We start from the raw sequence: 25867 nt of genomic DNA, 5'->3' as shown, positions 1-25867 counted from the left end.
CACCCATTTCTGAGATATAATTCTCTGCTAACCTCATAAAGGGAAGGGGCAGGCAGAGTCAGTAAAACCCCACATGCTTCCTTTTCTATCACTGAATTATCAGGCTTCTGCCATGTTGAAGGTGGACATATGACACACACTGGCACACCTGGGAAAGTTGAGGGTTGAGATTTTTTCCGATCATCAGGAAATCAAACAAGTAGTAATTGCTTTTTTCTACAGAAAATATTTATTTGCAAGAAATGAAAAGCATAACATATTTCACTACCTACATATTTAGGCTACAAAAGCAAGTAGTCTGGTCTCTCACACAATCAGGCAGATGACTTAAAAAGGAAAAAGAGCAATTTCTTTCCACTCAATGGACATGTTTGCAGTGCGAAAAATCAGGTGGGACTGTATCCAGATGACAGTACTTGTACAAAAATAGAAAGATCACTGAACATAGACAGAGTTAAATATACATGGTAAGAGAATAGAGACATCTGCAGTCAGAAGAGGCCCCAGTGACATTTACCAAGGAGCTGGGGGGAAGAGAGGTGCTTTTGCACTAGTATCACTGTCCCTGTCATCCTATACTGCATTCACATGAACAGAGGGAAAGGGAAAGATCAGCTTAAATGCCTTAGGGGTGTCACAGCAGAGTGACTTAATCACAAGGTGCTGTTCTGCATGGCCCAAAGCAATGGAATTAGCCATGGATATTTCTCTTTGAGAGAGCAACACCAAGTAATTTACCCGTAGAAGGCCTAGTGAGTCTCGGGGGAAACTTGGATGTACTTGCACCACCCTCTGAGAGGAAACTGCTTCCCCTTGCTGGCACCTTATTGCGTCCAAGGGATGGCTCCCAGGGGCCACCTTTCAAGGCTAATTTACACCACTCAAAGAAAAAAAAATAATTTAAAAAGAAAGCATCCAAGCCATAATTCTGCAGACCAAAAATGATACCAGAATATAAAATAATTATTCTTTTTGTAGCAAGCCAGAACTGCTCTCTAGAAAGGCCAGACAGTCTATGCGCACACACAAAAATGACACAGTGCAACAACATTCAGTCAACAATTAATCACAGACAGCAATTCACACAACAGTTTTACGAGTGCTGGGTGATGTGGAATGTGAACAGGTTTCAGAGGGAAATGCCTGGACTTTCTGCTGCACCAAGCCCAAAGTGTCCTGTGGTGTTTAGGTAGACAACTTTATTTAGCAACATTTATTACATTAAGAAAACTCTCTGTTTTTGACACCTTTTGATCCTTCACCACACACATGTGCACAGATGCACACACACTCACACTCATTCTCACTAACTGCACAAATGAAGAAAGCAAGATGCCATTATATCAGCACAACTGGATTAAAATCTGTTATGGTAAAGTCAGATATGTGCAGAGTTCTGTTAAAAAAATTCAGTACCTGCCTCTGCTTCCCCCTCTCTCTCTTCCACTCCCTTCATTATGGACTGCTAAGGTTCAAAAAAAATTTTACCTGCTGTTTAGAGGGTAAAGTGAGATATAACATACAGGTCAGGTATGCATAAACAGGACTGCATAGCATTAAAGAGCAAGGGAAATAGGAGTAAAGCTAAACCTAGCAGATAACTAATGAAAGAGGCTATCACTGCTGATTTATGGAATCAAGAACTAGAAGGTTTCCCTGATGTGAGGAGTTTCTTCACCTGCCTTTTCTTTCACCCTTTCTGTAAGACAGGATCTACAAATCCAGCATTTCCATTTTCTGTTCTTATCTCTTTAGTTGCAGCTCTTGGAGGAAGAATCTGGAGATCAGACTACTGCTAATAAAGAATATCCCAACTCCAGTCAGCATCAGATCCAAACAGCATCACAAATGAGTTTCCTGCATGATGCACTTTTTTCAACACAGGAATTTGATTCATATATATATACACACACTTTGGTAATGCAGAAAAAGGTCTTACATAAAAATGAGAAAACCAAATTGCAATTTCCTTCTTAATCCTGGAGTCTATAATGACTGCTGATCACCTAAGCAATGCAGTATTAATCGGGATCAACCTTCAACAAATTCTCTGAATGCCCAATGTCACTTTATTGGCCGTGAGAAAGCTACAAAATTGATTGAATCCTGACATTTTCTTTGTAAAGACCTTACTTAAAACACACATCGGTCCATTCCCCTTTGCAGCTCCCAAAGTTGTTAAAGTTTAACACCAGAAAGTGCAAAGCAGCAACACATCATTGCACTACACTATTATATAGGCTGGGACAACTTTTGTAGCTACAAAGTACTGACCTATCATTTCACCTTCAGAATAGAGTATGTTCCCTTTTTAATTAGTGACTTGAGAAAGAAATATTTTAGTCACCAAGAGTATAAAAATACTCTGTATTCCTCTGTTCTTAGCTGTGTGGGTTTTGAACAATGGCCTCTTGGCATTAGCTAGAATCTAGAGCCCAAATACTCAGTGGAAATCCCTCCCAACGTAGCAATTAGCATCATCCACTTACTTGACCTACATTCTGAAAGCGTCTAGACAGAATTTACCACTGATAGTTTGGGGGGATGGGAGTGGAGAGGTGAGCTGGTTTCTTTAGCAGGGAAAAAAATAGGTTTTGGATTAATTTTTGGTCCATGTTAGAAGAATCAAGAACACATCGAGATACACTGTTACAGAGAGAGATGTGGAGGAAGAGGTCGCCTGTCAGTATAAGTCAGACCTGCAGCCTCCAAGAGCAGTGTGTGAGAGCCATGCTGGTTGTATCAGCTGGGATCTAGCCTAAGAACCTCAGCCTAATCCATTAGTCTGTGCTGCTGAAAATTATTGAGTGGTACAGATGAAATGAAAGAAGAGAAGCAAAGAACTACAAATAGTCTGGGGGGAGGACCCCAATATTATCCACACACTGGTAACAAGGTTAAAAACATCACATGCCCTGTGCTCCAGACTTTTAAAATATACATATATATAAAATAATACCCTACATTTCTTCATAGCTTATCTTCCTAGAAGAAAAGACCCAACAGATCTAGACATGCTTTAAAGCTATAGGCAAAAGGTAAGTTTACTAGTGTGTATAAAATTGTGCTGATGAGCAACATAACCTTATAGCTGAGGACTCAAGTTTTTCACTTAAGTCCTCTACTGGAAATAGAAATTATGTAGCACACAAGATCTTTGCTTACCTTGTCCATACACACACATATGATTCCACAGCACCAAGCCACTGATCATCAGAAAAAGCACACTGGCAGAAGGCTAAGGCCTCAAATAATAAGAGCTGAACTAACTAAAAGCACTTACTGGCATCTTCCCTGAATATGCCTTACTAGTCCTGCCCTATGCCCTTAAATCAGAGCACAGAGCCTGCCTCTCCACATAGTCTGCAGTGCATCAACATTCCCACCGGGGTCACCCCTGGATGCTGAGGTTGGCAGTGCAATGGCACCTTGTCCTGCCTCCCCCATCTGCTGCTAGATATAGAATACAGGCATGAACTCCCTCTGGAGATTGTGGGATCCTTGCCACACAACAGCCTGGGAGTAGGTGATGACAGCGGATTCCTTGGCCCCTAGCAGAAAAACCTGTCCTATTAAGGCCTCTGAAGAAAAATAATCACAAACATACCAAAGCGAAGCAAAGCTTTTCCTTATTATAAAGCAATATGTAATACAATAAATCCCCAAGCAATGTGTGTGCTAGATCAAGAGATTCCCTAAAAAGAGTACCTGAAAAGAACTTAAAGGATTACACAATTTAAGATTATAGCAATAGATTATTATACACTTATAAGACATCAGTATGGCCATACTGGCTAGGATGAATTAGTACAGAGACCATGGCCAGTTTAAAATGCTCAGGATGGAAACATGATTAACTTCTAACCAGATTTGAACCAATATGCCCAAATTAAACCAAAAAAAGGGCAAAGTTTTAATGGTGGCCAGTGCAGTAGGTTTCAGAGAGGAGGAGCCATTTTGTTGTGCAAAATAATTTATCCTTTAAGAGCTGAGAAATAATTCCACTTTGGTTTTCACACAGTGAAGTCAGCCAGCTGTATCTGAAATGGAAGGTGATCTATTTAGCTGGCAATGGGCAGGAGCTCAGGCTGCACAGTGCAAATTGTGCAAGACTGTAAGTGGTGCTGTGTTTCACACCCTGGGGTCTCTTTTGCAAAACATTTAACCGCTTGGTTGTCCTCAAAGGCAGCAAACTAAAAAACTAAGGGTGCTCTGGAAAAAAAAAAAAGACGATTTAAGGAATTTTTTAAACTGTGACCTTTCCCAGTTGGGGTCAATCACAACTTTCTCCTGTCACTTTGCTGACCTCAAGTGGCCGAGCAATGCAGCCATCCCTTGTGGCACTCACAAGCGATCACTGTTTATGTGAAGACTTGAACCATTAAAAAAAAAACAAAACAACCCAAACATAAAAGTTGTTAATGGATACTGAAATGATTCAGACAACCCAACAGGATCACTGTGAAGGGAAACAGACTTTATGGTGGAGGTTGACCCATGCCAAGATGGAAACACTTGCAAAACAGACTACAACAGCATTTCTCCTCTCATTGTCACCTCAGGTAAAATAATAAGGCACTTGCATAGAAGAATAGGGCATTACCTAGAAAAGCACATCTGTACACCAGAACTCAGTACTAGCTCATGGAGTCAGACATTTGTTTCACTCTCACTCATCATCTTCTTAAAAAGGCACAGAGGGGACTGATCCACAATCCCCTCTAATTCACCAAATCCCTTCCACCCATTTCACTGAATTTTGGGTGAGGCCTGAGGGTGGCAAATAGGATGCCAAAGGAAGAAAGTCTAAGGAGAATGAAGAACAAGAAAGAAGCTGGTGTGACAGCTGCTGTAATAAAATAAAAATTCAATAATTTACAAAATAGAATAGTTGCAGGAAATATCTACTGTACACAGTAAAAAATTATTTGTAACTGTAGGTTAGTTTTTCCCTTATTTATCACTAGGAAAAAGATAAAAAAGAGGTTCAAATTACTTTTTTGTTTAATTAACTTCTTCTGGTAAACTGTAAAGTAGCTATGCTAGCCTGCTGAATTAGGATTTTCACATTAGATCCATCCTCAATGGAGCACAAGTGCCCTTCTGTAAGAACCAGATAAAACTCTGCTCAAATTCTGGACTGAGTTCAACTATGCCCCAGCAAGGACAAACTGCAAGAAGCACAGCTCAGGCAAAGGCATGACCAGGGTACTGAGAGAGAGAGGACACTTGAGGACAACAGCAACACGGGACAAGAAGGAAACAAAGCATGGAGAAGAGTACTGGACCAGGATCAAACATGAACACTGCACTTGGCTTTCTCAGTGAGCCCAAGCCAGCCACTTCACCTCACCACATGCTCATCTCATTCCTCTTCTGACAGGTCTCCTGCCTACACAATTAGCTCTGCAGATCAGAGGCTGCCTTGCCGTACAGTTAACACAGTATCCATCACCTCTAGGCGTGAGCTGGGCCTATCTGTACCCAAAGCATTTGGTCTCAGATCACATCTCTGGAAAAGCAGGGAAGAGGAAAATAAGATACATGGCTTTATTTTAGGACAATTCAAGCTTAAGGGGAGGAAATGGGTGTTCAGTGATGTTTGTGTGTTCGATTTCAGGGTCTGCCCACATCACTTGCAGGGTTAGGAAAGCTCAATTCTCTTCATTGCAATTGCCTGAACAGAATTTTTGGAAGCTAATAATTACTATTTACAACAGTAACAGGAAGATGGCAAGGAAAGGAAAACACAAGACAATCTGAGACCAGGTCTACACAAGAATTTTCATCAACCAGCCAATAAATTAATTCCATATGGTTCTCTCAGGAGGCACTTCTGGTTTAAGCCTTACATTGATTTAGTTTGTTGGGAAAGAACTGACTTAAGCTAAATAGATTAGCCTTAAGCAGACTAAAGGGTATTGATCTAAAATATTGCATAAATGTAAAAAACCCTGCTTTCTAAACAGATTTAGTTAAACTAACATAATTGTCCCACACAGAGTGTGGTAAGACACACTGATCCTTGCTTAATTTCTCAAGGGTGGAAGCAGGGAAGCCTACCAGGACTGCTTTCAATACACAGAGAAACCTACCCTGCTAAGTGATGAAGAGACTGCAGGGGAGAAGAGAAAGAGCTAGGGGAGGAAATTCAGCAGCATCATGGACCAGCCCTCTCCTGCCTGTGCTGTGAACACAGCAGTGTCAGTGCCCTTTCCTGTCCCTTCAGAAGCAGGCTGCACATGTGCTTTGTTATCCCCCCAAAAGGCTCAAGTGCTGCAGACTGGTAGGCACAGAGCTGTGGTGAGACTGTAAGCACCATCATGCTGCATCTCCTCTCTCTCTCAATCACCTTCTCCCAAGAAACCTATCACCCACATGCTCCCATTGGTTTCACACAACTCACCCTTCTCCAGAATGTCTTTGTGCTCAGATCAGGCCCGTGTGCATGTACAGGCACACACACCCACCAGTCACTGACATGCTGCTGGCATCATCCGCCATCATAATTCAATCCTGCCCTTGCAGTGTTAGACAGGAAAGGGATAAAAGCAGAGACAGGGACATGTGTGCGACATGAGGAAAGGAGTTACAAAGACGAGATTCCATCTGTAGTCACAGCCTCACCAGTCAATGCAGAAGTTGAACTCCCTCTCTTTTGTACTTTGGTTCACTGAGGATGACAGGGGAACTTTGGTTGAAAATATGTGGGAAAGAGGGAAGTCAAGAAAAAAGGCCTTTTTTTATTTTTAAGAGGTGGCATTGACTCTTCTATTTATTTCAATTATCTTCAGCGTTTCATTTCCTTCTAGTTCGGAGTTGACTCTGTAGGGAATAAAAAAAACAAAGGTTCATGTTAATAGTAATTTTTTAAAGTACATATTCTGCTTGATTTGGCTAATGCTAAAGAGCCATTCAGTATTTACCAGGTAGGTATTTGTAAGTTAGCTGAGTCTGGTAACATACTGAATTATACTGAAGTAGTCATCTCTTTGGTTCTAGGCAAGCAAAGATGCAGCAGGAAGACGCACACATATTTAAACCAGTGACTCTCTCTCTTTTCAGAGGCCTGCAAAACTTACATTTATGATTAAAAAAAAAAAAAAAAAAGACAGAAAATCCCTTACATATATACTAAAAGTGAGGGAACTCAGTGTAGGAACTTAAGTAGTCAGATAATTTTACACATCTGTCTCTTGAGACTGAGTCCTGCAAACTTTTCACAGTAATGCTGTGGAAAATCACTGCTGTGAGAAACTCCAGCTCTTCATGCCCTAACCTCATTGAAATTCCAGTGAGTCACAACCTCACACTTCCATACAACTGCCAAAAGCTTATTCCTTTGGGAAGCATAGAAGAAAGTGCTTTAAAGAAGTGGGCAGGCCCAACTAACAATCTTACAGGGATTAGGATTCTGGCAGAAGTACTGAGTTTGGTAGCTGTATTACTACAATTCTGTTGCAACCACTTCTCCAGAGCAACAATGACTTTGCCTATAGGCTCTCCAGATAAAAAAGAAACTCTTACTTCATGCTTCATTGTGCCCAGCAAAGCTGAGCTGCTAATGTGACCTCTGGCCTTCAGGCATGAACAAGAGTGACACAGAACATCCATGTGACAAGTACCCCACCCTGCACTCACCTGTGCTGCTGCAGGCCCAGCAGCACTGATTTCTCTAGCCTTGTCTCATTGGCTATTGTGAACTGCATGATATCATCCTGCTGTGTCCCTGGCACAGCTTCCAGGGACAGTGTTGTGAACTTGGAGGTGTCTGTTTGCCTGTCACTGCGATCTGCAAAGGAGATTGGGCTTGCTGGCTCCTCCTGTTGGTGAGGCTCTTCATAAATTAGTAGACTCCTTGACCTCACTGCATACAAAGACAGAAGGCAAAATAAGATGAGAAACACACAGCTCCGAGAACAGCCCTAGTCATTTCAGAATATGTAAACTGTTAGACCAGAGCCAAAGTTGCAAAGGCCTTTCCTTTTCATAGTGATTAACTGGCAATTTGATAGCTGAAGAAAGAAACCACAGGAACGGTCCAGGTGGGGATCAAAAAGCTCTAAATTATTCACAAAACAAAACAAAACAAAATAATAACTTAGATAATATATTGGTTCATTATGATTATGTAATACTAACAGCTTTCCATTCTGTCCTTGCACTCTTTGGTAACACTGGCAAAGAAAACAGCAACTGAAATAATGTGTGAATTTTAATAGTACGGACATTTGCTACTGAGTAGAAACCCTGCTACCTTACACTAATAACTTCCGTTCTGCAAAGAGAGACAAAAAAATTCTTCAAACAGAAGTATCAAGCAGGCTAGTGGGGAAAAGATTTTTCTCATTTTTATGAAGTCTGCTGCCACCAGCATAGTTTGCTGAGCTATCCTTAGAAAAACACAGGTGTACATAAAAAAATGGCCACTTAAGAAGCAGAAATGCAAGAGGTGCTTGAAAAGGGGGTTAGGAAAGAGTGTGGAAAACAAGTACTCAAGTACAACCAAGCAAATAGCAATACTGGAATAGCTGTCACTTACCAATGGAATCTGTGTAGGACTCTAGTGAGGAATGCTGCCTGGGCAACACCATCTTTGTAGCAGAAGGATATGGCCCACAGCTCTGAGAGAAGCTGCCAAAAACTACTGCAAAGCACAGCACCACCATCTGGCAAAGGGAGGATGCAGAAGAGGTGAGTGCACCTGACCCACATGCGCACATGACAATTGATACTTTATCAAAACAAATCATTTGAGGACATTCTCATCACTGCATATCTAGTAAGGCACCTATACAATAACAATACAGTGCTTTAAAGAGCACGTTTCAATGCTGGGGTTCATTTTCCATGTCTGCACCATTCTGACCAGCTGCCTTATTTACTAACCAAACTGAAATGCAGATAAAGCTGCTGTGTGTGTTTTACAGGTACTGCTGAGGATTTCCAAGGTTATTTCTGCTGCCAGCCCCAGTCTTGCTTCCCAGAGAAAGTGAGGCTAGACTGGGAGAACAGCTTAGGTCTTGTAAATGTTTTCCACCAATTTACTGCACTTTAGGTATAAAGGAAACTTGCTAGCTGAGTATAAGGAGAGAAATGTTTCATTCTACTCATTTTCTTATCTCGACTACTACTACTACTGAAATAGGACAGAGGTAGATTTACAGCCTCAGTCATATTTTTATTTGGTTGAGCAAGTTTATTTTTATTGGTATAAAATGAACCAAGCCTCAAAGGTCACCCTTACTTCCATTTTACAACCCTAGAAACCATTTCCCACATATTAATACGCAGGAAATAATAAAGTGGGTCCCTTGGAAGAACATAGCTTCTTCTTTCATCACTGCAGCACCCAACGAAAAGCACAGGCCCAATCTCCTCCAGAACTGAGTACCTTCCCACAAACATTAATCTTCATCAGCAATAAGTCTCACCTCCCTCAAAATTATTAAATCATGAAAAGGAGTTCCCCCAGCCGCAAATTTTCCATTGAGAGGCTTTGCAGAACAAGAGATGTGCCTTTGAGGAGTGGAAAGAGTTTCTCCTTCCCTTACAATTCCCATCCTTAGTGCCACTCACCATAAGACAGGTCCCTGTTTGTGTGCTAGCTGCCTTGCACGAGCGGGACACTTTGCCAGCAACCATGGCTTGGAATCTCTGCAACTGCTGCAAAAGTGTTCTGGAAAGCAAAGACAACAGATAAGCATCACACACACTGACCTACTTGTTTTTTAAATAGATTTTTGTTTCAAATTTCATATATGGAAATAATATAACATTTAGGATAAGGTAGATCAAGTTAAACTAATGTAATTCTCCCACACAGAGTGTGGTAAGACAGTGACTGATCCTTACTTAATTTCTCAAGGATGGAAGCAGTCTTCTCCTTGAAATTACTAGCAAGTAACATTTTTAATTTTTAAATGTAAAAGTTTTTACATGTGTTAGCACTGGAACTTTAAGGTCTTTGCTTTACCCTCAGCTGATGTCTCTGAACAATTACTTCTTTAGTACCTTCAGTAAGTTCGTATAAATAAAAATTGCATTTTTGGCGTTTCTATGCAAAATAGCACAGTAACAACTGAAACTGCTCTACATGCAAGTGACCAGTTGCATATATAATCAGACTCTATGTCATGAATTCAGCAGGAGTTTAGCCATTATTTTCAAAGACACAAAATCGAGCTTATAACTGCTCTAGTTACTTATCAAAACCCCCAACTGCTCTAGTTGGTTATACAGTTCATTATCAAAACCTCCTTTTCCCAAAAACCTGCTGCTTACTGGTTTAGAATGCATGCTGGCTGACTCTTAAAGAGAAGGACTTAAAACCAGACATAGGCACAGGCTTCATTTCTCACATTCATTTATTAAATACAACACTTTGATGCTATTTGTTAAATCCTGCAGAGTTGACAAAAATTGGAGATGCATAAGTGGTACTCTGATTGTGTCTTCCAGAGGTCCCAACCACAATGACAATTCTCTTGTGGCTGGATTCAACAGTCCCAGAAGAAGAGCCTTTCTGACTTTTTCTGCTGTACCATCAATTACAACAGTCAGAATACAAGTAAATTAAATGGGAAATTACTTAAAAGTATGATTGGTACAGGGTTTTCACAGCAGTTTTTTAACAATCTATGAGCAACGCAAATGCCTGTCCTCAACACAAATATAGCATAATCTTGTAACAAGATGCTAAATATGCTGTTAGTTTTCAAGTCCACTTTTCACTTTTCCGGTAAGTTTCACAATCTAATGTGAAGGATACACCATAGAAAATCCATAAAAAGATTTGGAGGCTGTTACTTCAAAAGCTAAAGCAAGAGGCAAGGTCAGCATGTCAGAGAAAATGGAAGGAGTATTTTAAGACCAAACTGGCTAAAAGCAAATTGTAGGACAGACCCAGAGGTGCCTTCACAGCTCCAATATACACTGATCTGCCTACTTTCACTGATTTTTTTAAACATCAATGCTCATTGCTAATTAGGGTTTAATGAATTAAAGGACTTCGAGAATACATCCTGAAATGAGCACAAGGCATTCTCACAGCACAGATTTGTCTGGGCCAGCAGATCCTTCTCAACTTGTTACAAAAGGATATCTTGCGCGATCTTGCGAGCATGGCTTACTCTGCAACTCAGTATTTAAAAAAGAGAGCGATATGCCCAATGCAATCCTTTATTCAGCAACATAGAGACCACAGGCAAATTAAGAGACCACATAAATGAGACCATCTTTACTCCCTGCTCCCATTGGCATCTCTTCCCCAGTTCCTCCTGACATCCACTGCATAGCACAGGGTTCACCAGACCTGTGCACATCATTTCCTGGCACAGAACACATCACCCACAGTATTGCCACCACGTGCCACCAGCTCTGTTAGACAGAAATGCCCTTTCAACCCTGAACGTTCTGTAGTATTTTGGAAGACTAAATCCTTCCCCCATTTCAGGCCTGACTCACTGGGCTCGATGCAGAACAGCTCTGCAGAGTGAGGAGGAAGGAGCTCTCCTCCTCTTCAGCTCGGGGGCTGGCAGCAGCAGCAGCCTTGAAATGCTGATCATTCTTGCCACTTTTTGTGGAGGCGTCAGTGAGAAAATAGCTAATGGCTGGTGAGGAAATCAACAGAGAAAGGCAATTCTCCTCATTTTGCTCATCTCTGCCTTTTCATGCTCAATTTAAAAAACCTGTTGGGCAGAGTGGGCTCAGAGAGCTGATTATAAAACAGTCTATTTGAAAAGTATAATTAGACAGGTATTCTGAGGTCTCCTGTACACAGAGGAAGATTCATCCCCCACCTTATTTACCAAATACCTTCGCATAAAATGTCTTTCTTCCCCAAACTGTTTATCTGTTTGAGCAGAGCTACTGTTTTCTTCTCAACAGAGAAGGACTCAATGTTTGGAGTTGACAGGATACAGGTGCACTTGCAAACGGTGAGCAAGAACCAAGGCAAGAACAAGAAACAAATTTGATGAGAGATGAGATCAGTTTATCCTGCCACTGCCAAAATGGAACACTCCTTGGTGCTTTTATTCTCTAGTTGAATCTGGAATGGTGGAAGACTGGATTCTGAGGTCAAAAGATTCCCACGCAAAAGCTTGTGACCAGACAGCTGCATGGATGATCTGGACTAGGAGAGGAAAAAGGAGCACATCTCTGCCCTGCAGAAAAGGGACTTTCCTCAACTATGATGTTCCCTCTAAATAGCAGCAGAAAGGCTACAAATGCTTTTAGTGGAATGCACTGCCTATACCTAAGTCCTAATAGGAGAAAATGCAATCCCAAGACAGCATGCTAAGGGGGTTTTCATCCCCAGGGATTATTTTCACTGTGTCTGACACATTTCCCGGGGATACTCAATTAGAGGGTCAATTCTGTAGGAGGTGTGAGCGTGCTTTTACACTTTTCCCTTCCAATGGATGCACCTCATAGGAAAGCTGTGAAGTGACTGAAGACTCCTGCACTTCCTTCCACATACTGCCAGCAACTTAGTCTGTCTGTGATGTCTTGGTTTTGGTGCATATTCACATATATTCATCTTCAGAAGAGGCTTTTTCACTACCAAAGTATGGACCAAGTCAAGCCTTCCCTTCTCCTTCCAGTGATACTTTAATTAAGCAGAGAAAACTTGTCACTACAGAACCACTTGGGAGACTTCCTCAAGTCAGTGTTCCTGCTTAAAAATCCAACATTGATTCAAACAAACAAAAAAACAAACAAGACATCTTCTAGGGGACACCAAACACTTTATCTTAATCGAAAGTTTATAGATAATTGTTCCTATTGTGTGAGGAATAAAACATAATTCTGATAAGGAGAGAGAAAAATTAGTCTATTCCTTCTCTGCCTGTCCTATTTTCAGAGAAGGGAACAAATCCCAAAGTAGGGTTTGAAGTGAAAGACCACTTAAATCCACAGTTTTCCCTCATTTGAATTACAAAAAACATCTCCAGCAATTTTTCATAAAAGATCTTACAGCATGAAAACCAATGCCCTGCTGGTCTAAAAGTAAGGAGTTACACCAGGACTGCCAAGCTTCGTCAAATATTGTAAGAGTGGCCTGAAATTAAGTGCAAGGTATCTCACTGCAACGTAAACCTAGATCCTTTACTCCTTGAAAACGATTTGGTAAAATGACTTTACCAGTCTCAAATGAAAGAACAACCAAGAAAATCAGTGAAGTCTGGCAGCTTTGGTGCTGATAAACCCTTGGTGGGTCAGACTAATGTGCAACTTTAGATCTTTAGATGACTGGGAATTGGAGAAATGGAAGAATATCCCATTTTTATTTACAAGGCACTGCCTTTAAGGTGCCTGTTAGTGCAGATCTACACAGCTGGCAACTGTTACTCTACGGGAGCAACTCTGGCAGCCACTTGCATTCATTGTCCATGTTTGACACTCTCAACCACACGTGCGCTGGATCCTATATCTATGATTTCTCCAGGAAAAGGGATCATCAAGATACTTACAAATACAGACTCCACAAAAGTGAAAAGCAAAAGCACTTCTCAACACGTCATACGCAGAACCAGATGTTTCAAAACTGTCTTTAAGCCCAAACAGAGCTGGCTCCCAGGTAGGCAACACTGGTGTCAGAGAATGTTTGCAACCTTTTGGATCACTGGCAGTTTCTGCCTTTGGTCTCAGTGTCAAAATGTGAATGGGTCAATCCTTCTTGGTGACTGGGACAACTCAGTTCAATAGTCAGCGCCAGCTTCTTCTCACACCCTTTGCTTTCTAAGAGAGCAGTGTCCCACATGCTTAGATACTACTCAAACCAATGGCTCACTTGTGGCTATACAACAAAACAGATAAGCATGAAAACATGTACTTCCTTAGTTTTGAAGAAAACTGCCTAGGAAGGAACTTGGAAGGGTTTCTTTTAAGGGGTCGAGTCATACAAATTAGGAGAGATAATATGTGCTAGTGTTCTAATACTAAAGCTGACAGAAATGCTGCACTCACCCGCTCACAGTAATGAGAATTAAAAACTCCGGCATTTTGATCCCCAGCCTCTTGCCTTGTCTTTTAAGATGCCTGAATGCCAAGGGAGATGCTCCTGGATGCAAATTTTTGACCGCACTTGCACCTTTGATGTGACATTTTTTCAGACCCAGATCTTCAGGCTAAGGCTGGCTTTCAAGGAAGAATCTTCTAAATGTTTTCATGTTACTGAGAGTATTGAAGGGACACTTTGATCAGGAAAAAAATATCTAGTGTTTCCATGGTTTGGAATCAGATTTTGAAATGCAGGCAGGGTTTCCCTGAAGTCTTAGGTATGTATCTATGTAAATATTTTCTGTATATAGATTAATATACTCTTAAAGATTGCACATACTGAAAGGAAACTGCTGCTCAACAGTTGTATGTTTTGGAAACTGCCCTTCAGGGGGGCAAGGCCACGTGACGCCATGGGCATCACTTGGCCCCACCCTCCCAGCCAGTTCCCCACGACCGGGGGAGCCTGTTCTTCTCAACCCAGCTAGACTAACAAACATGATAGTGACTGACAGCAATACATGTTCATCCACTTCTAGGGAAGCAACTTTAGCCCAGTTTTTCAACAAGGTCAAAGTCCAACGTCCAGCTTTGTCTACATCTACAACTGAATGCATCCTTTTAACATGGAATCATAGCTCTTCTTTTCCTGTTATCTTTCTTCCGCTCTTACAATCTTTCACAATGGGAGAGCACCTCTGATGTTTGTAGATCTAATTTTAGATAATATCTTCAATCATGTCTTCATTTTATACTGTAATGAGCACTCAAAGGTACAGCTAAAGTCAACTAGGCTTCTGCTTTGGGTATATTAAATAAGATACATGTGTGCATAACTGTGCTAGGTACTTTGAGAAATAAAGTCCTAAGCACATCAATTCGGGCATCTGACACACCAAACTGACACTAAATAATTTTGACCACTGCTGCTCCCAACTTAGATTCAGTTGATTCTGTGACTCTATGGAGGAGATGAAAATTCCACCTATAGGATGCTGTCAAGACAAGTTCTGAAATACGTTAACAGTTTCTGGATGTCATGCCAAGGCTCTGTACAAATACCAATGAGGAAATGAGACATCTGAATTCACTGTAGGGTGTGCATAATGTACATTAAACCAGGGCCTGGAACCATTCTCACAATTGCACAGTTATATGGTAACTAGGAAAAGTGGCGTTTTGGAGTTAAGGTGAAAAACTCTATCATAGGATATGTTACAAAACTGAGCTTTGATGAAAGCAGGCACTTGAACAAATTTCTCAGTACTTCACATGTAAGCCTTAGCAGATTTTAGACACAGATTTAGATTTGATATCTAAATAGCCAAAACAGCATTGCCATGAACTACAGGAATTTCTGTGCAGCAGGACGAGCATCTGCTTCTCTGCATGAGATTACAGATCAATATCAATGCTACAGCAGAGGGAAGGAAACAATATACCACATGGCCAAAGTATGAAGGATTTGGAGATAATATCACTTACCTAAAACTTTTCAGAGCATTTAGCATGAAAGAATTAAGATCATCAAATAATAGAGAAGATGCTAAAGGACCTTTCTGAAAGGACGGACAACACCAACAAAGGTGTTAGCATCAGTGCATCCTCAACAGCTCAGAGATGAAAACAGCTGGCCAGATTTATCTCAACTGGGGAAGACAGCTTCTGGATTGACAACATGTTGTCCCCAAGGGGATAATCTACAGCTGCACCTTTTCCTAAGAGAAGCTGGCTTCAGTACCTTCTGGGACAGATTCTGGGTGAGGCATCCCTACTCCACACCTACAGAATAGTTCCTGGTTCTTTTACGTCAAGCAACAGGGGAAAATTGAAGAGGCATAGAAATGGCTTGGCTCTCTTCAAGCAAGCAGCAGATGTCTTTATGCATGAGCAGTGTGTGGGAGACACTCTCCAGCAAGTCACAGTGCTACAGGGTCTGGCTTTCTGAAATCAGAGATTGGATCCAGACATTAGAAACAACATGGGCCACTCAATTAGCAATGCACTGGTTGCCAGATCGGCTCTAAGGCCGCTTTCCATGATCGCGGGTCTTATCTTCAAAACCCAGCCACCTCCCACACTTCACTGCCACCATCATGTTCCTTGGTAATATTCAACCATCACCGCAAATGCCTCTAACTGGGAATTGTTAAGAGTGAGCTCCTCCAGTACCTACTCACTGAAATTTTCCACACTGACCATAAGCCAGGATTGACACTGCACTCTCAGCTAACATCCAATTAAAAGCTTAGCTATTCATCATTTTCTGCCATGTGTCTTTTGAAAAAGCCACCACTGAGTCGCCAATTTCTTCAGAAACGAAGAAGCAAGAAGGTGATTTTCCCCTCCAAATGAAGGGAATTCTGGGGTGTGAGATGCTTAGAGGGTTGCACAATAATTGCAATGACATCTAGTAGTGCATAAGCAACTAATAATGACTCTTGAGTTTCAGCACTGTAATTTCTGCAAGTGTCATGTCTCAGGTTAAGGCTTCCTGGCAAAATTTCAACCAATAAAGACAATTGGGTGAGCTGGACTGTAGGGATTTTTTTGTTCTGTATTGCTAATTACATTCCCTTGCGCAGTGGAAGAATTCAGAAAAGAGGGCTAAAAGGTTTTTCAAGCACAGCACAGGCTGGGGAGACAGTTTAAGACATGACATCAAAACCTCCATGCTTTACATCCCACTGCACTCACAATAATTGGCCTTCCACATCTTTCTCTGACATAAACCCCATCAGACACAGCTATTGTTCACATTTTAGTTGATCTTTTAACCTCCAGATTTTCACTTTCCATGGTAATATCCCGCTACCAAGTTTTCATTGATGATCTCCATACCTTACCTGTTCGTGTTCTCCAGGACTTCAACCTTCTTACGCAGCTCACTGTTTTCATTTGAGCAGGTCTCAACTCTGGAGACAGCACAATGAAAGAGAAATATAAAAACATCAGTTATTCATTCAAGTGATTGTAAAACAAGCCACACTTGCTTTCATTGAGAGCTCTATGATCTTGCCTACATTTAAAGAAACACTACACCAATGAACTTCAGTCATAATATTTAATCACACTTCATCGTGTGAAACATATAGAAGATATTGCATTACCTGTCTGGCAAATGCCATGCTTCTGAAATCAGAGTCTCAAATTTCAAGTTGACTAGGGCTAATAAGCCACAAGATTTAAAGACAGTGCTCAAGACTGCCCCAAGATACTACCCATTTTCAAACTGTCCTTGGAGATCCCCAAACTAAAGGAGATTGTCATAAACCATGAAAGAGGTCCAAGTAAAACATGTGACTCCTAAGAAGACAAACAGGTTCATCCTGAATAGCTTCAAAAAGAAAAAAGAGAAAAGGAAATAGCCTTGATATCTGGGATGCAAGGGGTAGAATTTCAGAAGAGTAACTCTGAGCAAGTGAGACAGAGCTATAAAGAGACAAGAGAAAATGGAAATTACATCAAGGATAGATGGTGGAAGGGTTTTAACAGAACCATCTGGTGAATTGCATAAGAGTAATACTAGAATATCCATCTCCTGGAAGAAAGATTAATTTGGGATTTAAATCACTAACTGGGCTCCTGCTTGCCAAGGGAAGTCAATGTGTCACATGCTGTTTTCCCAAGTCCTGCTTATTTTCCCAGGCACTCCTGACTTACCCACTTCCTATTTCTGTTTTCATCTGCACTAAAAGACAGAATTTACTCACTCTGGATCCATCTTTCCCTCAACACTGCCTGTCCACTAGGCCAAGCCAGTTGCCTAAGGCAAAGGCTGGGTCTTGTCTAATTTAAGGTGTGAAGTGTTTGCTGGCACATTAGGGATCTGCTGCAGGCAGGCACAGTCCTGACCCCGACAAGCAGCTGCCAGGAGCAGGGCCTTTTCTCAGTCACTGCCACGAGATGGCAGCTGGAACTCTGTGCATGGAACCGTCTCAGCAGCCACAGCTGGATCCCTTCCCAATCCCATGACTAGTGCTACTGGCCTGCTTGAAACAGGAAGGAGCCTGGCTTACTTTTTTTCCAGACTGTCCATGTATTCTTTCTTTTTTCTTCTACTTTCCTGGGCAGAGATCTAAGGAGAAAGGAGGAAAAACACCAAATATTTGCACAGAAAACAAAAGCATCACAGACAAATTAATAAACTGATAAAAAGTCCCTATGTTATTAGATTCAAGCCTCTGTCATGTTCTCATTTCTATTACTGGAAAGCAAAGCACCGACTTGATCTATTTCCACATTCTGAAACAAAGCTCCTCCTTTCAATCACACAAAAGACAACTGTCCCCTGCTAACCTTAAAAAGTAAATCAGATTCATCTGGAGAGAATACCCTAGGACAAATACCAAAAGATGATCCCAGGACGATGCCCTGCATCTGGGACAGAAAAAGCCCATGAATGTATTAGAAAGTATTTGCAGACAAGGGCATGGGGTCCTGATGAACAAATCAAACACCTGTTAGAAGGGTGCCCCTGTTGGAAAAGCAGCCAGCCAGATGTGGGCCTGCATCAATAAGATTGTAGTTAGCAGGTCCAGAGGAGTGGTTCTTCCCCCTCTTTTCAGTGGCTGCAAAACCACAGCTGAGTGCAACAGGGCAGTCCACGGCTCAGAAATAAACCCTCTGGATGTACAGAAGGCAGATCTCTGCTATAATAAGCATGCCAGAGCACATGACATTTCAGGAAAGGCAGAAAAAGCTGGGCTTGTTCAGCTTGGAGAAGGAGGGAAGCCTATTGCTCTCTTCAATTATTTCGCGCAGCAAAGATGATGTCAGAGCTCCCAAAGACACACAGCAAAATGGCAAGAGGCATCAAATACAAGTTGCACCAAAGGAAATTCCAATCACACATTAGGGATTCTATATATTTGTTTTTACCACAAGAGTGGCCTCATATAGGAACATGGCTCCCAGAGACACAGGGGACTCATCATCCCTTGGGGCAGTAAGACGTGACTGAACAAGACCCTGAGCAATCTACTCTAAGCTGATCCTGCTTTCTAGGCCAGGGCTTTGACCAAAGGACCTCCAGATTTCTCATCAATATAAATGACTCTGATTCTATGTAAGTGGTACATGAAATACACAAAACCACTTAAGAAAATTTTGAAAAAAAATATTATGAGACCAAATTCCAATTTAATGTGTCCAAATTTACACCTATATCTGCAAAACCAGCAGCAGAATATAGTAACCACAAAAGATGTGCTAAATCCCTGAGAAAACTGAGCTGATCAGGTCTGAAAAAAATTGCATTCTTCCCTATCACTAGGATCTTCCCCATGTCAGAAGGAAAAAAAAAAAAGAAAGACTTGCAGGGAATTTGGCATCCTTGGTATCTACTTTGTAAGTCACTGACTTCAGTGATCAAAAGGCTAATGCACTGAAAGACTTATCAGACTGTCATATTTTAAAACAGGTAACAGGAAAGAACACCTTCCTCACCATGCAAAGAATACAGAGCTCTTTGCCTAGCATAAGGGTAAGATCATACTGATTTTTAAATGGAGCCAAGCCACAGCAACTTGATCCCCTCCCTGCTAAATACTCCATTGCTAATGGGGTCAGGTAAATACCTACTCTGAAACACACTGACACTGACAGACAAGTTGATGGATGTGTTTAGGAACAAAGAAAAGCACTTTGTTAAAAGACAACTTACAACATTCAACAGTACCACAGACCATTACTGCAGAATTCGCTAGCATTTTTCAAAATGAAGGACAAGTAGGAACCACCCAGCAAAGCTAACTGACATTTACCTTGTTTTTTATTTTCCTTCGGATTTTCTTTAGAACTTTCTCCTCTGCTTTTGTCAGGGGCAGTTTGGTAGGGATTGGGTAGCCCTCTGCTATCAGCGTCCTCTTCTCTTCCTCTGTCAGGATGAGGGGGCCAGTTCCCTGTAATTTCTTCAAAGGTCATAGAAATGAAATAAAATAAAACAGTAAGTGCACACAGTCCCAGAAGAAAAGATTGTTAGGGAGGAGAGGCAGCAGGTCTCCCACTTCAGAGAAGGCAAGGCCTACTAGAACAGCCTCCTGCAATTGGGAATGTGTGGAAGACCTTTCAGGTAACTTCTATTCAGAGTTCAAACCTTTGGGACAGGATTCCCTGAAAACAGTTGTTCTTGGCCGGCTCTGTACACACTGAGGCCAACAGCAAAACTGCCTTTGGCTCAAACAGGGAAAGAGACACATGAGAAACACTAGTGAAAATCCCTCCCTAAAGATCACCACTTGCTAATGACGCAACAAGAGGACAGATGCAGATCTCCCAAAGATAGGTCAACCCAGCAGGGCTGGGCCCTAAGGCAAAACACGAGTCCATGATGGGATAAACCTAATAACACCAGTGAACCTGTCTCAACTTAGAGGAGAGGCCCATGCTGTTCCCTGTGAGAACAGAAGAGACCAGTGAGCAAGAATTACTAGATCTGCAGTTTTGACCAGAGATGAATTCATTGAAATAACAACAGAAAGTTAGCAAACCCCTGTTAAAAAAAAAAAAAAAAAAAAAAAAAAGACAATGATAAACGGTGGAGAAAGGCAGCTCAACTTACATGTGGTGCAGTCAGGAGAGGGGAATTGGAGAGCACTGCAGCTGTGCGTGACACAACCTTAGCCGTGGCCTGGAGCTGCACTGGGCTGGAAGGAGGGAGTGATCGAGCTGGGCTCTGCCCTCCTTCGGAGTCACTGCCATGGCTGCTCGGAGGGGTGGGTGGCAAGTGCAGGGGATACACTGCTAAATGGCAAGAGAGACAGAAAGTAACACAAAGGCTTAAGCTGTCAATTTAAATTGCCACTACAGCCACCACCACCACACAGCATCCAAGACTAGGAGTGTCTGCTAAAAAATGGATCAAGCAAAAGTGGCAATTTGCAAGAGGTTCGGAGCATGCAGGTCTCCAAAGACAGAATGAAATGCAGCAGCCATATTTAGGATTGACAGACAAAACAGGGCTCTGTGCATATGTTCCAGTCACTTCTACCTGCACTTCAACTCTGTCTTGAAATGCTTTGAGGCTCATGCACTATGTAAAGTACAAGTTCCCGGTTCCTGGAAATTACATTAACAGAGGGGCTGGGCTCTGAGCCAGCATGCCTTCTCTCCAAAAACAACTAACTTTGCCATGGATTAAACAATTTCCCAGTATTTGCAAGGTGTCCCGGGACACAAGGGAAGGGATCCAAGGACTTACATGATCAGGAAGAAGAGAAAGGCCTCCAAAGGATGTGATTTGGCACAGCTGAGAAGCGACTGACAACCTAGTGACAGCAAAGGCTTCAATGCACTGATGCAGCAGGAGCAGCACAGGCAGCCACCACAGGAACCTCTCTCACACTGTCTATCCAGGGCCATAAGATAACCTCAACTGCTGCCAAAAGAACCTGCTCTAGAATTGTCAAAGTGCTGCTTATGATCAAATGAGTCCAGACTGAGAGAAATGGGGCACGTCTCACCTACTCTTATTAAATGCACAATTTAGCAGATGCTCAAAACAGCCATAACTAAGTCACTTTTTCTCTGAGATAGAATGACAGCAATTGAATTTTGAAGTAGGAAGATACAGTGCTAATTTGCCATCTTCCACTTCTGTTATGCTTTGCAAATTTGACTTGAAAAGATCAAATAGGTGGTGAGGGAGAATGGAAGAAAAATAGTAATTAAAAAAATCTATAATACTCCTTTTGTCTCACATATTAGCTCTTGTAGTTGCCAGAAGAAGAAACGTATTTGAAAAACATAAAGGCCCTTAATCCCATAAAGTGAGCAAACAAATCTACTCCTGGGTTGAGATACAGACTCCTTTTATCCACCTGCTACATCATTTGCTTGTCTCCTTAGAGGTGCCTACTACTTACCTACAGAAATGAATTCACTAACAGAAGATCAAGTGTTTCTAATTGAAACGCAGCTCTCTGCTCAGATTTCATACCAAATATTTGGCTTTTCCAAAGTATTCTTGGCTTTAATTGTGTTTAGCTTTCCAGGTAGGGATCTTTGCTCTTCCTTCCACATTAGAGCGTAGTACAAAGACATAATGATTGTTCTTAAAACTATTATGCTACAAACAGATTCACCTAACTTTTATTATCATATAAACGCATGTCATGCTTTTGCATCAGAGATTAACAGTAAAGTTTCTTATCTCTTAACTAAGTCTCCTCAAATTGATTTCTTTTCTATCCTAAATAAGCCTGCACTTGAATAATTCAAGCTCCCTTCAGCATAATTATTAATACTCTACAGAGAAAAAGGGATCATTTTCTTTGTGATGAAAAAGGGCAGGGGAAGCGGGAGGGGGCAGGCGGGGGGGACAGAAAGAGGAAAAAACCTCACATAAAGGCTCAGAGAGACTCTGGCTCTTCAACAGCTCAACTTGGATCCCTATAAAACAACAGCTTCAGCCTAAAAGCTAGCATGGTGAATAAGAAATCCAAATATTTAATCAGGGTAAAATACATTTATTGTACTAAATTTTCATTTGGCAGTTATCAGACCTTCCTTAGAAGAGAGGTTCAGGAACTGATCCACTTCATGAGGCTCCAATTTAATCTCTGGAAGAACTTTCTGCATCAGAGGTTTCATCTAGAAAAGAGAAATTAACAGAATGAAAACCTGGAGTACACATCTTAAAAATCTTAACAGAAGGACACAAGGACTACTTCTCCCTGAATGGAGAGGTTTCCTCTCCTCCTGCTCTGTCATAGGCAAAGCTTTAACTGCTTCACACAGTTTGCTAAACCAGGCTACAGAGAATACTGCCCTGACTACTCTCACTATGGCTCTTCTTACTACTATATTTAGCTAAAATAAAAGATTACACCTCACAGATGACATTTCAGACTGAAAGCTAACATGTAACCCACTTCAATTACTTCTCCAAGCAACAGAGCTGCTGCTAGGATTTGCTGGACTGCACGGTCTGTTTGAGCAAGGGCAGAAACACCCCTAGAAGTCAGGGAGAGCCCGTTAAAGGCCATTGTCATCTGGAAGCAAGAGCAAGGTGCCAGCCACTGAGCACCATGTTTTGGGACCCAGGTTCCTTTCACAGCGCTGAGGAGCAGGAAAAGAGACAGTCACTGCTGACTGAAGTTTGGAAGACACCTGGCTTGCTGCACTGACGAGGCTGGGGCACCAGACTGCCAAGTTGCTGCCCAGAGCCTGTCTGTGTGCTACAGCCCCAGGCCTGAGAAAGCCAGTCTGGCATACCAGCAGGTTAATTGCAGCCAAAATCTCTCTCAGTAACCTGTGTAACTAATCCATGCAACAGCAGCAAGCCATCAGCAAGTCCCAATACTCTGCAAATCATGGCGTCCCAAGCTACAGAAGGACTACGTCCTGGGAACAGCACATTCAAGCAAGGACAAAATTATGGGAAACTTCTGCTTAGCTTTCTTCAGTTTCACATAAAATAATTTCTGTTGTGCATATTTCTGATCCACATCCAAGTGGAAACATGTATTTTCAGCATGTATCAACTCCCTCCTGCCTGGACTGACATTGCATCCTGGGAGCTGACAACAGCCATGCTGCTTCTTCCACTGGCTGGGGAACTTGGTAAGTCACCAGCTGCTGCAGTTCTTTCTCCTTAACCCAACCACAGCCAAACTAAGCGCTTCAGAATGCCCAGTGGCTGCTCCAGCTGTGGTCAGAAAAGCATCACAAAGCTCTTTGTGAGGCTGGTTGGTCCCGAAGTAGCAGCAGCTTGAAATGTCAAAGTTTCATATATCTGGCAAAAGCAACTTTGCAGACAAACAGGGAAACTCTGCAGTCAATCCAAACAAGGAGTCTTGTTCTGCTTAGGGGAAGGCAAGGCAGGACTAAAACAAGTTCTTATGAAAGACACTTAGCTTGTCACAGGCTTGAAAGAGCAAATGGATTAGTCAGTTCAGATGCAGCTGGTTCATTAGAAACTACTCAAATATTTCTACAAATCCAAGAGCCCCAGGCTTTGGACTAGCATAGAAGACAAAGCTGGATATCCAATAGTTTTGAAATATCCAAGCGTTTTGGAACACAAGCTCTTACAGCAACAGTGGGACACCAGCAAACATTAAAAACCATTAAAGCAGACTGCAGTGTGCACCCTGAACTGCCAAGTTCTGGCATCAAGGAGGCTACACTGGTATGCAGCCTTAGGAGAACCTGCAGCCAATTGTGCAGAGAGAACAGAGAGTCTGCAGTACCACGGCATCTGTCTGTAGTTTGGGCTGTTCCCGTTCCAGCGACGTGGCTGTGATGGTGAGAGTGACTGAGGGAGCAAGGCCTGATGTTTCACACAGCCCTGGCTCAGTCTTTATTGCAGCTGAAGTAAACTCTGTAGCCAGACGCCATTCCTCATTTTCCAGGTCACCTGCCAGGGAAGGAAATTGAATACCATGTGTTTCGATCAGAAACAGAAAGACTGTAAAGAAAAATAATGTCATTCCTCCACCAGAGAAGGGAAACAAACACAGAAGACATTTTAGTCTATCAACAAAACTCTGCCCTTACTATTCAGCTCTCAGTCAATGCAGAACACCATGCCATTTCAGGGCTGCAATCTAATCCTAGCCCCAGGATACTCAGAGGAGCAAGGAGGAAAGACACAGAGCACTAATCACTGTGCACTGCTGAAAGCTGCTAATGCGTAGCAGAACAAGACTAAACAAGCCACTGGGTAAAGCAGCCAGGGAGCCGTGTCCTAAACAGGCTAAATCCTGCTGATTCAGCGGGCATTTATTCCTCCTTCTAGAGATAGCCTTTAGCCAGACTTCTGCTTCTTCTACTGATTATAGGCAGCAAACAGCTCAAATGGTGAGATTACACTTTTAAGAACAAAGTATTTGTCACACCCTTAACTTCATTTTTTTCCCCAAGGAGTCATTTAGTACATGCAAAAGAGGACATAAGCTTTGATGATTTCACAAGGAGCATTAGTGCTGTGGTCATCATGCTAATTTCCTCCACAGAGCCTCTGGGAAGTCACAGCACAGGATGCATATTTTATCTGACAATAAGACGTGCATCATGTGTTGGCAGAATTATCCTCTAACTCCACTTGCTGAAAGCTCACTAGTCAAGAGAAAGCCATGCAACTTTTTTCTAGACAAAGCTAAAGGGTTTGCCCAGCATTGTCAAGAACTAGAAGGTGGTCAGCATGGTAAGCTTAGCTCCTCATTTCCATTCAATTTCTATTCACTGCTTGACTTGCTGAGAAAGGACTTATTTTCCCAGGTCTGAAGTATAACAGAGGACCAAGAACTTGGAAAGACTCAACCTTTGAAACAATTCCACAAGGCTATTAACATTAAAGGCTTTAAAAATACAGAATATTCAAATGCATTTTTCCCAATTGCAATTCTGCCTTAGAAAACTTCCTAGTCCAACTGAAAGACTTAGTCTTTCCTCTTGCGGGAGAATATCCCATTTCAGGGGCACTGCATCCCAATTGCCCGTGGCACAACCCTCTGCCACAACTGAGCAGTAGTTGTGAGAGGAATTTCTATTAAATAGAGCAGCTGGAATCTGAAGGCAAACACACATAAAAGATAAAAGAATGCTGATCTTTGTTTCAAAGCCTTCCTACTGCCTTCAAACAGATTCTTTACTGCATACATGAAATTTAAAAAGAGAGAGCAAAAACATACACTGTGGGGCTGGTAAAAGCAATAGAGCTTTGAATTAACTGCGTGCTGCACCAACACCCTAGGAGGCAGCCATGGGGCTGGGACTCTGCCACCAGCATTCTGCAAGGCTGCACAAGACCCTCCATTCAAGCTGAGTGTATCAAGCTAGTGGGAGGTCCAGTTCAGCTGCAAACAGGTAACAAAAACAAGAGTGCGCTTACAGAGTCTGTGCTCCTGTGTGTCCT

At 42.0% G+C, this 25867-nt stretch overlaps 1 protein-coding gene across 2 annotated transcripts in view; it reads right to left on the bottom strand.

Moving 5' to 3' along the window:
• Positions 1 to 206: 206 nt before the first annotated feature.
• Positions 207 to 25867, bottom strand: part of CREB3L2 (cAMP responsive element binding protein 3 like 2) — a 75763-nt gene continuing 50102 nt past the window's right edge. Inside the window, exons 3-12 of one of the 2 annotated variants that reach the window (XM_056482416.1) lie at positions 24201 to 24367; positions 22512 to 22599; positions 20570 to 20748; positions 19773 to 19919; positions 18027 to 18085; positions 16854 to 16922; positions 9580 to 9679; positions 8543 to 8669; positions 7642 to 7867; positions 207 to 6825 (exon numbers count right to left, since the gene is read on the bottom strand). In XM_056482416.1, coding sequence (XP_056338391.1) covers positions 6750 to 6825; positions 7642 to 7867; positions 8543 to 8669; positions 9580 to 9679; positions 16854 to 16922; positions 18027 to 18085; positions 19773 to 19919; positions 20570 to 20748; positions 22512 to 22599; positions 24201 to 24367 — 1238 coding nt within the window. In that variant the 3' untranslated portion in view covers positions 207 to 6749. Of the gene's footprint in view, positions 6826 to 7641; positions 7868 to 8542; positions 8670 to 9579; positions 9680 to 16853; positions 16923 to 18026; positions 18086 to 19772; positions 19920 to 20569; positions 20752 to 22511; positions 22600 to 24200; positions 24368 to 25867 lie in introns of both variants that reach the window. The other variant, XM_056482415.1, reaches the window with a different exon arrangement.

Source organism: Oenanthe melanoleuca, chromosome 1A, assembly GCF_029582105.1.
Source record: "Oenanthe melanoleuca isolate GR-GAL-2019-014 chromosome 1A, OMel1.0, whole genome shotgun sequence".
NCBI classification, from domain to species: domain Eukaryota; kingdom Metazoa; phylum Chordata; class Aves; order Passeriformes; family Muscicapidae; genus Oenanthe; species Oenanthe melanoleuca.
Note: the sequence above shows the minus strand (reverse complement) of the source record. Positions and strands in the feature narration are given on the sequence as shown.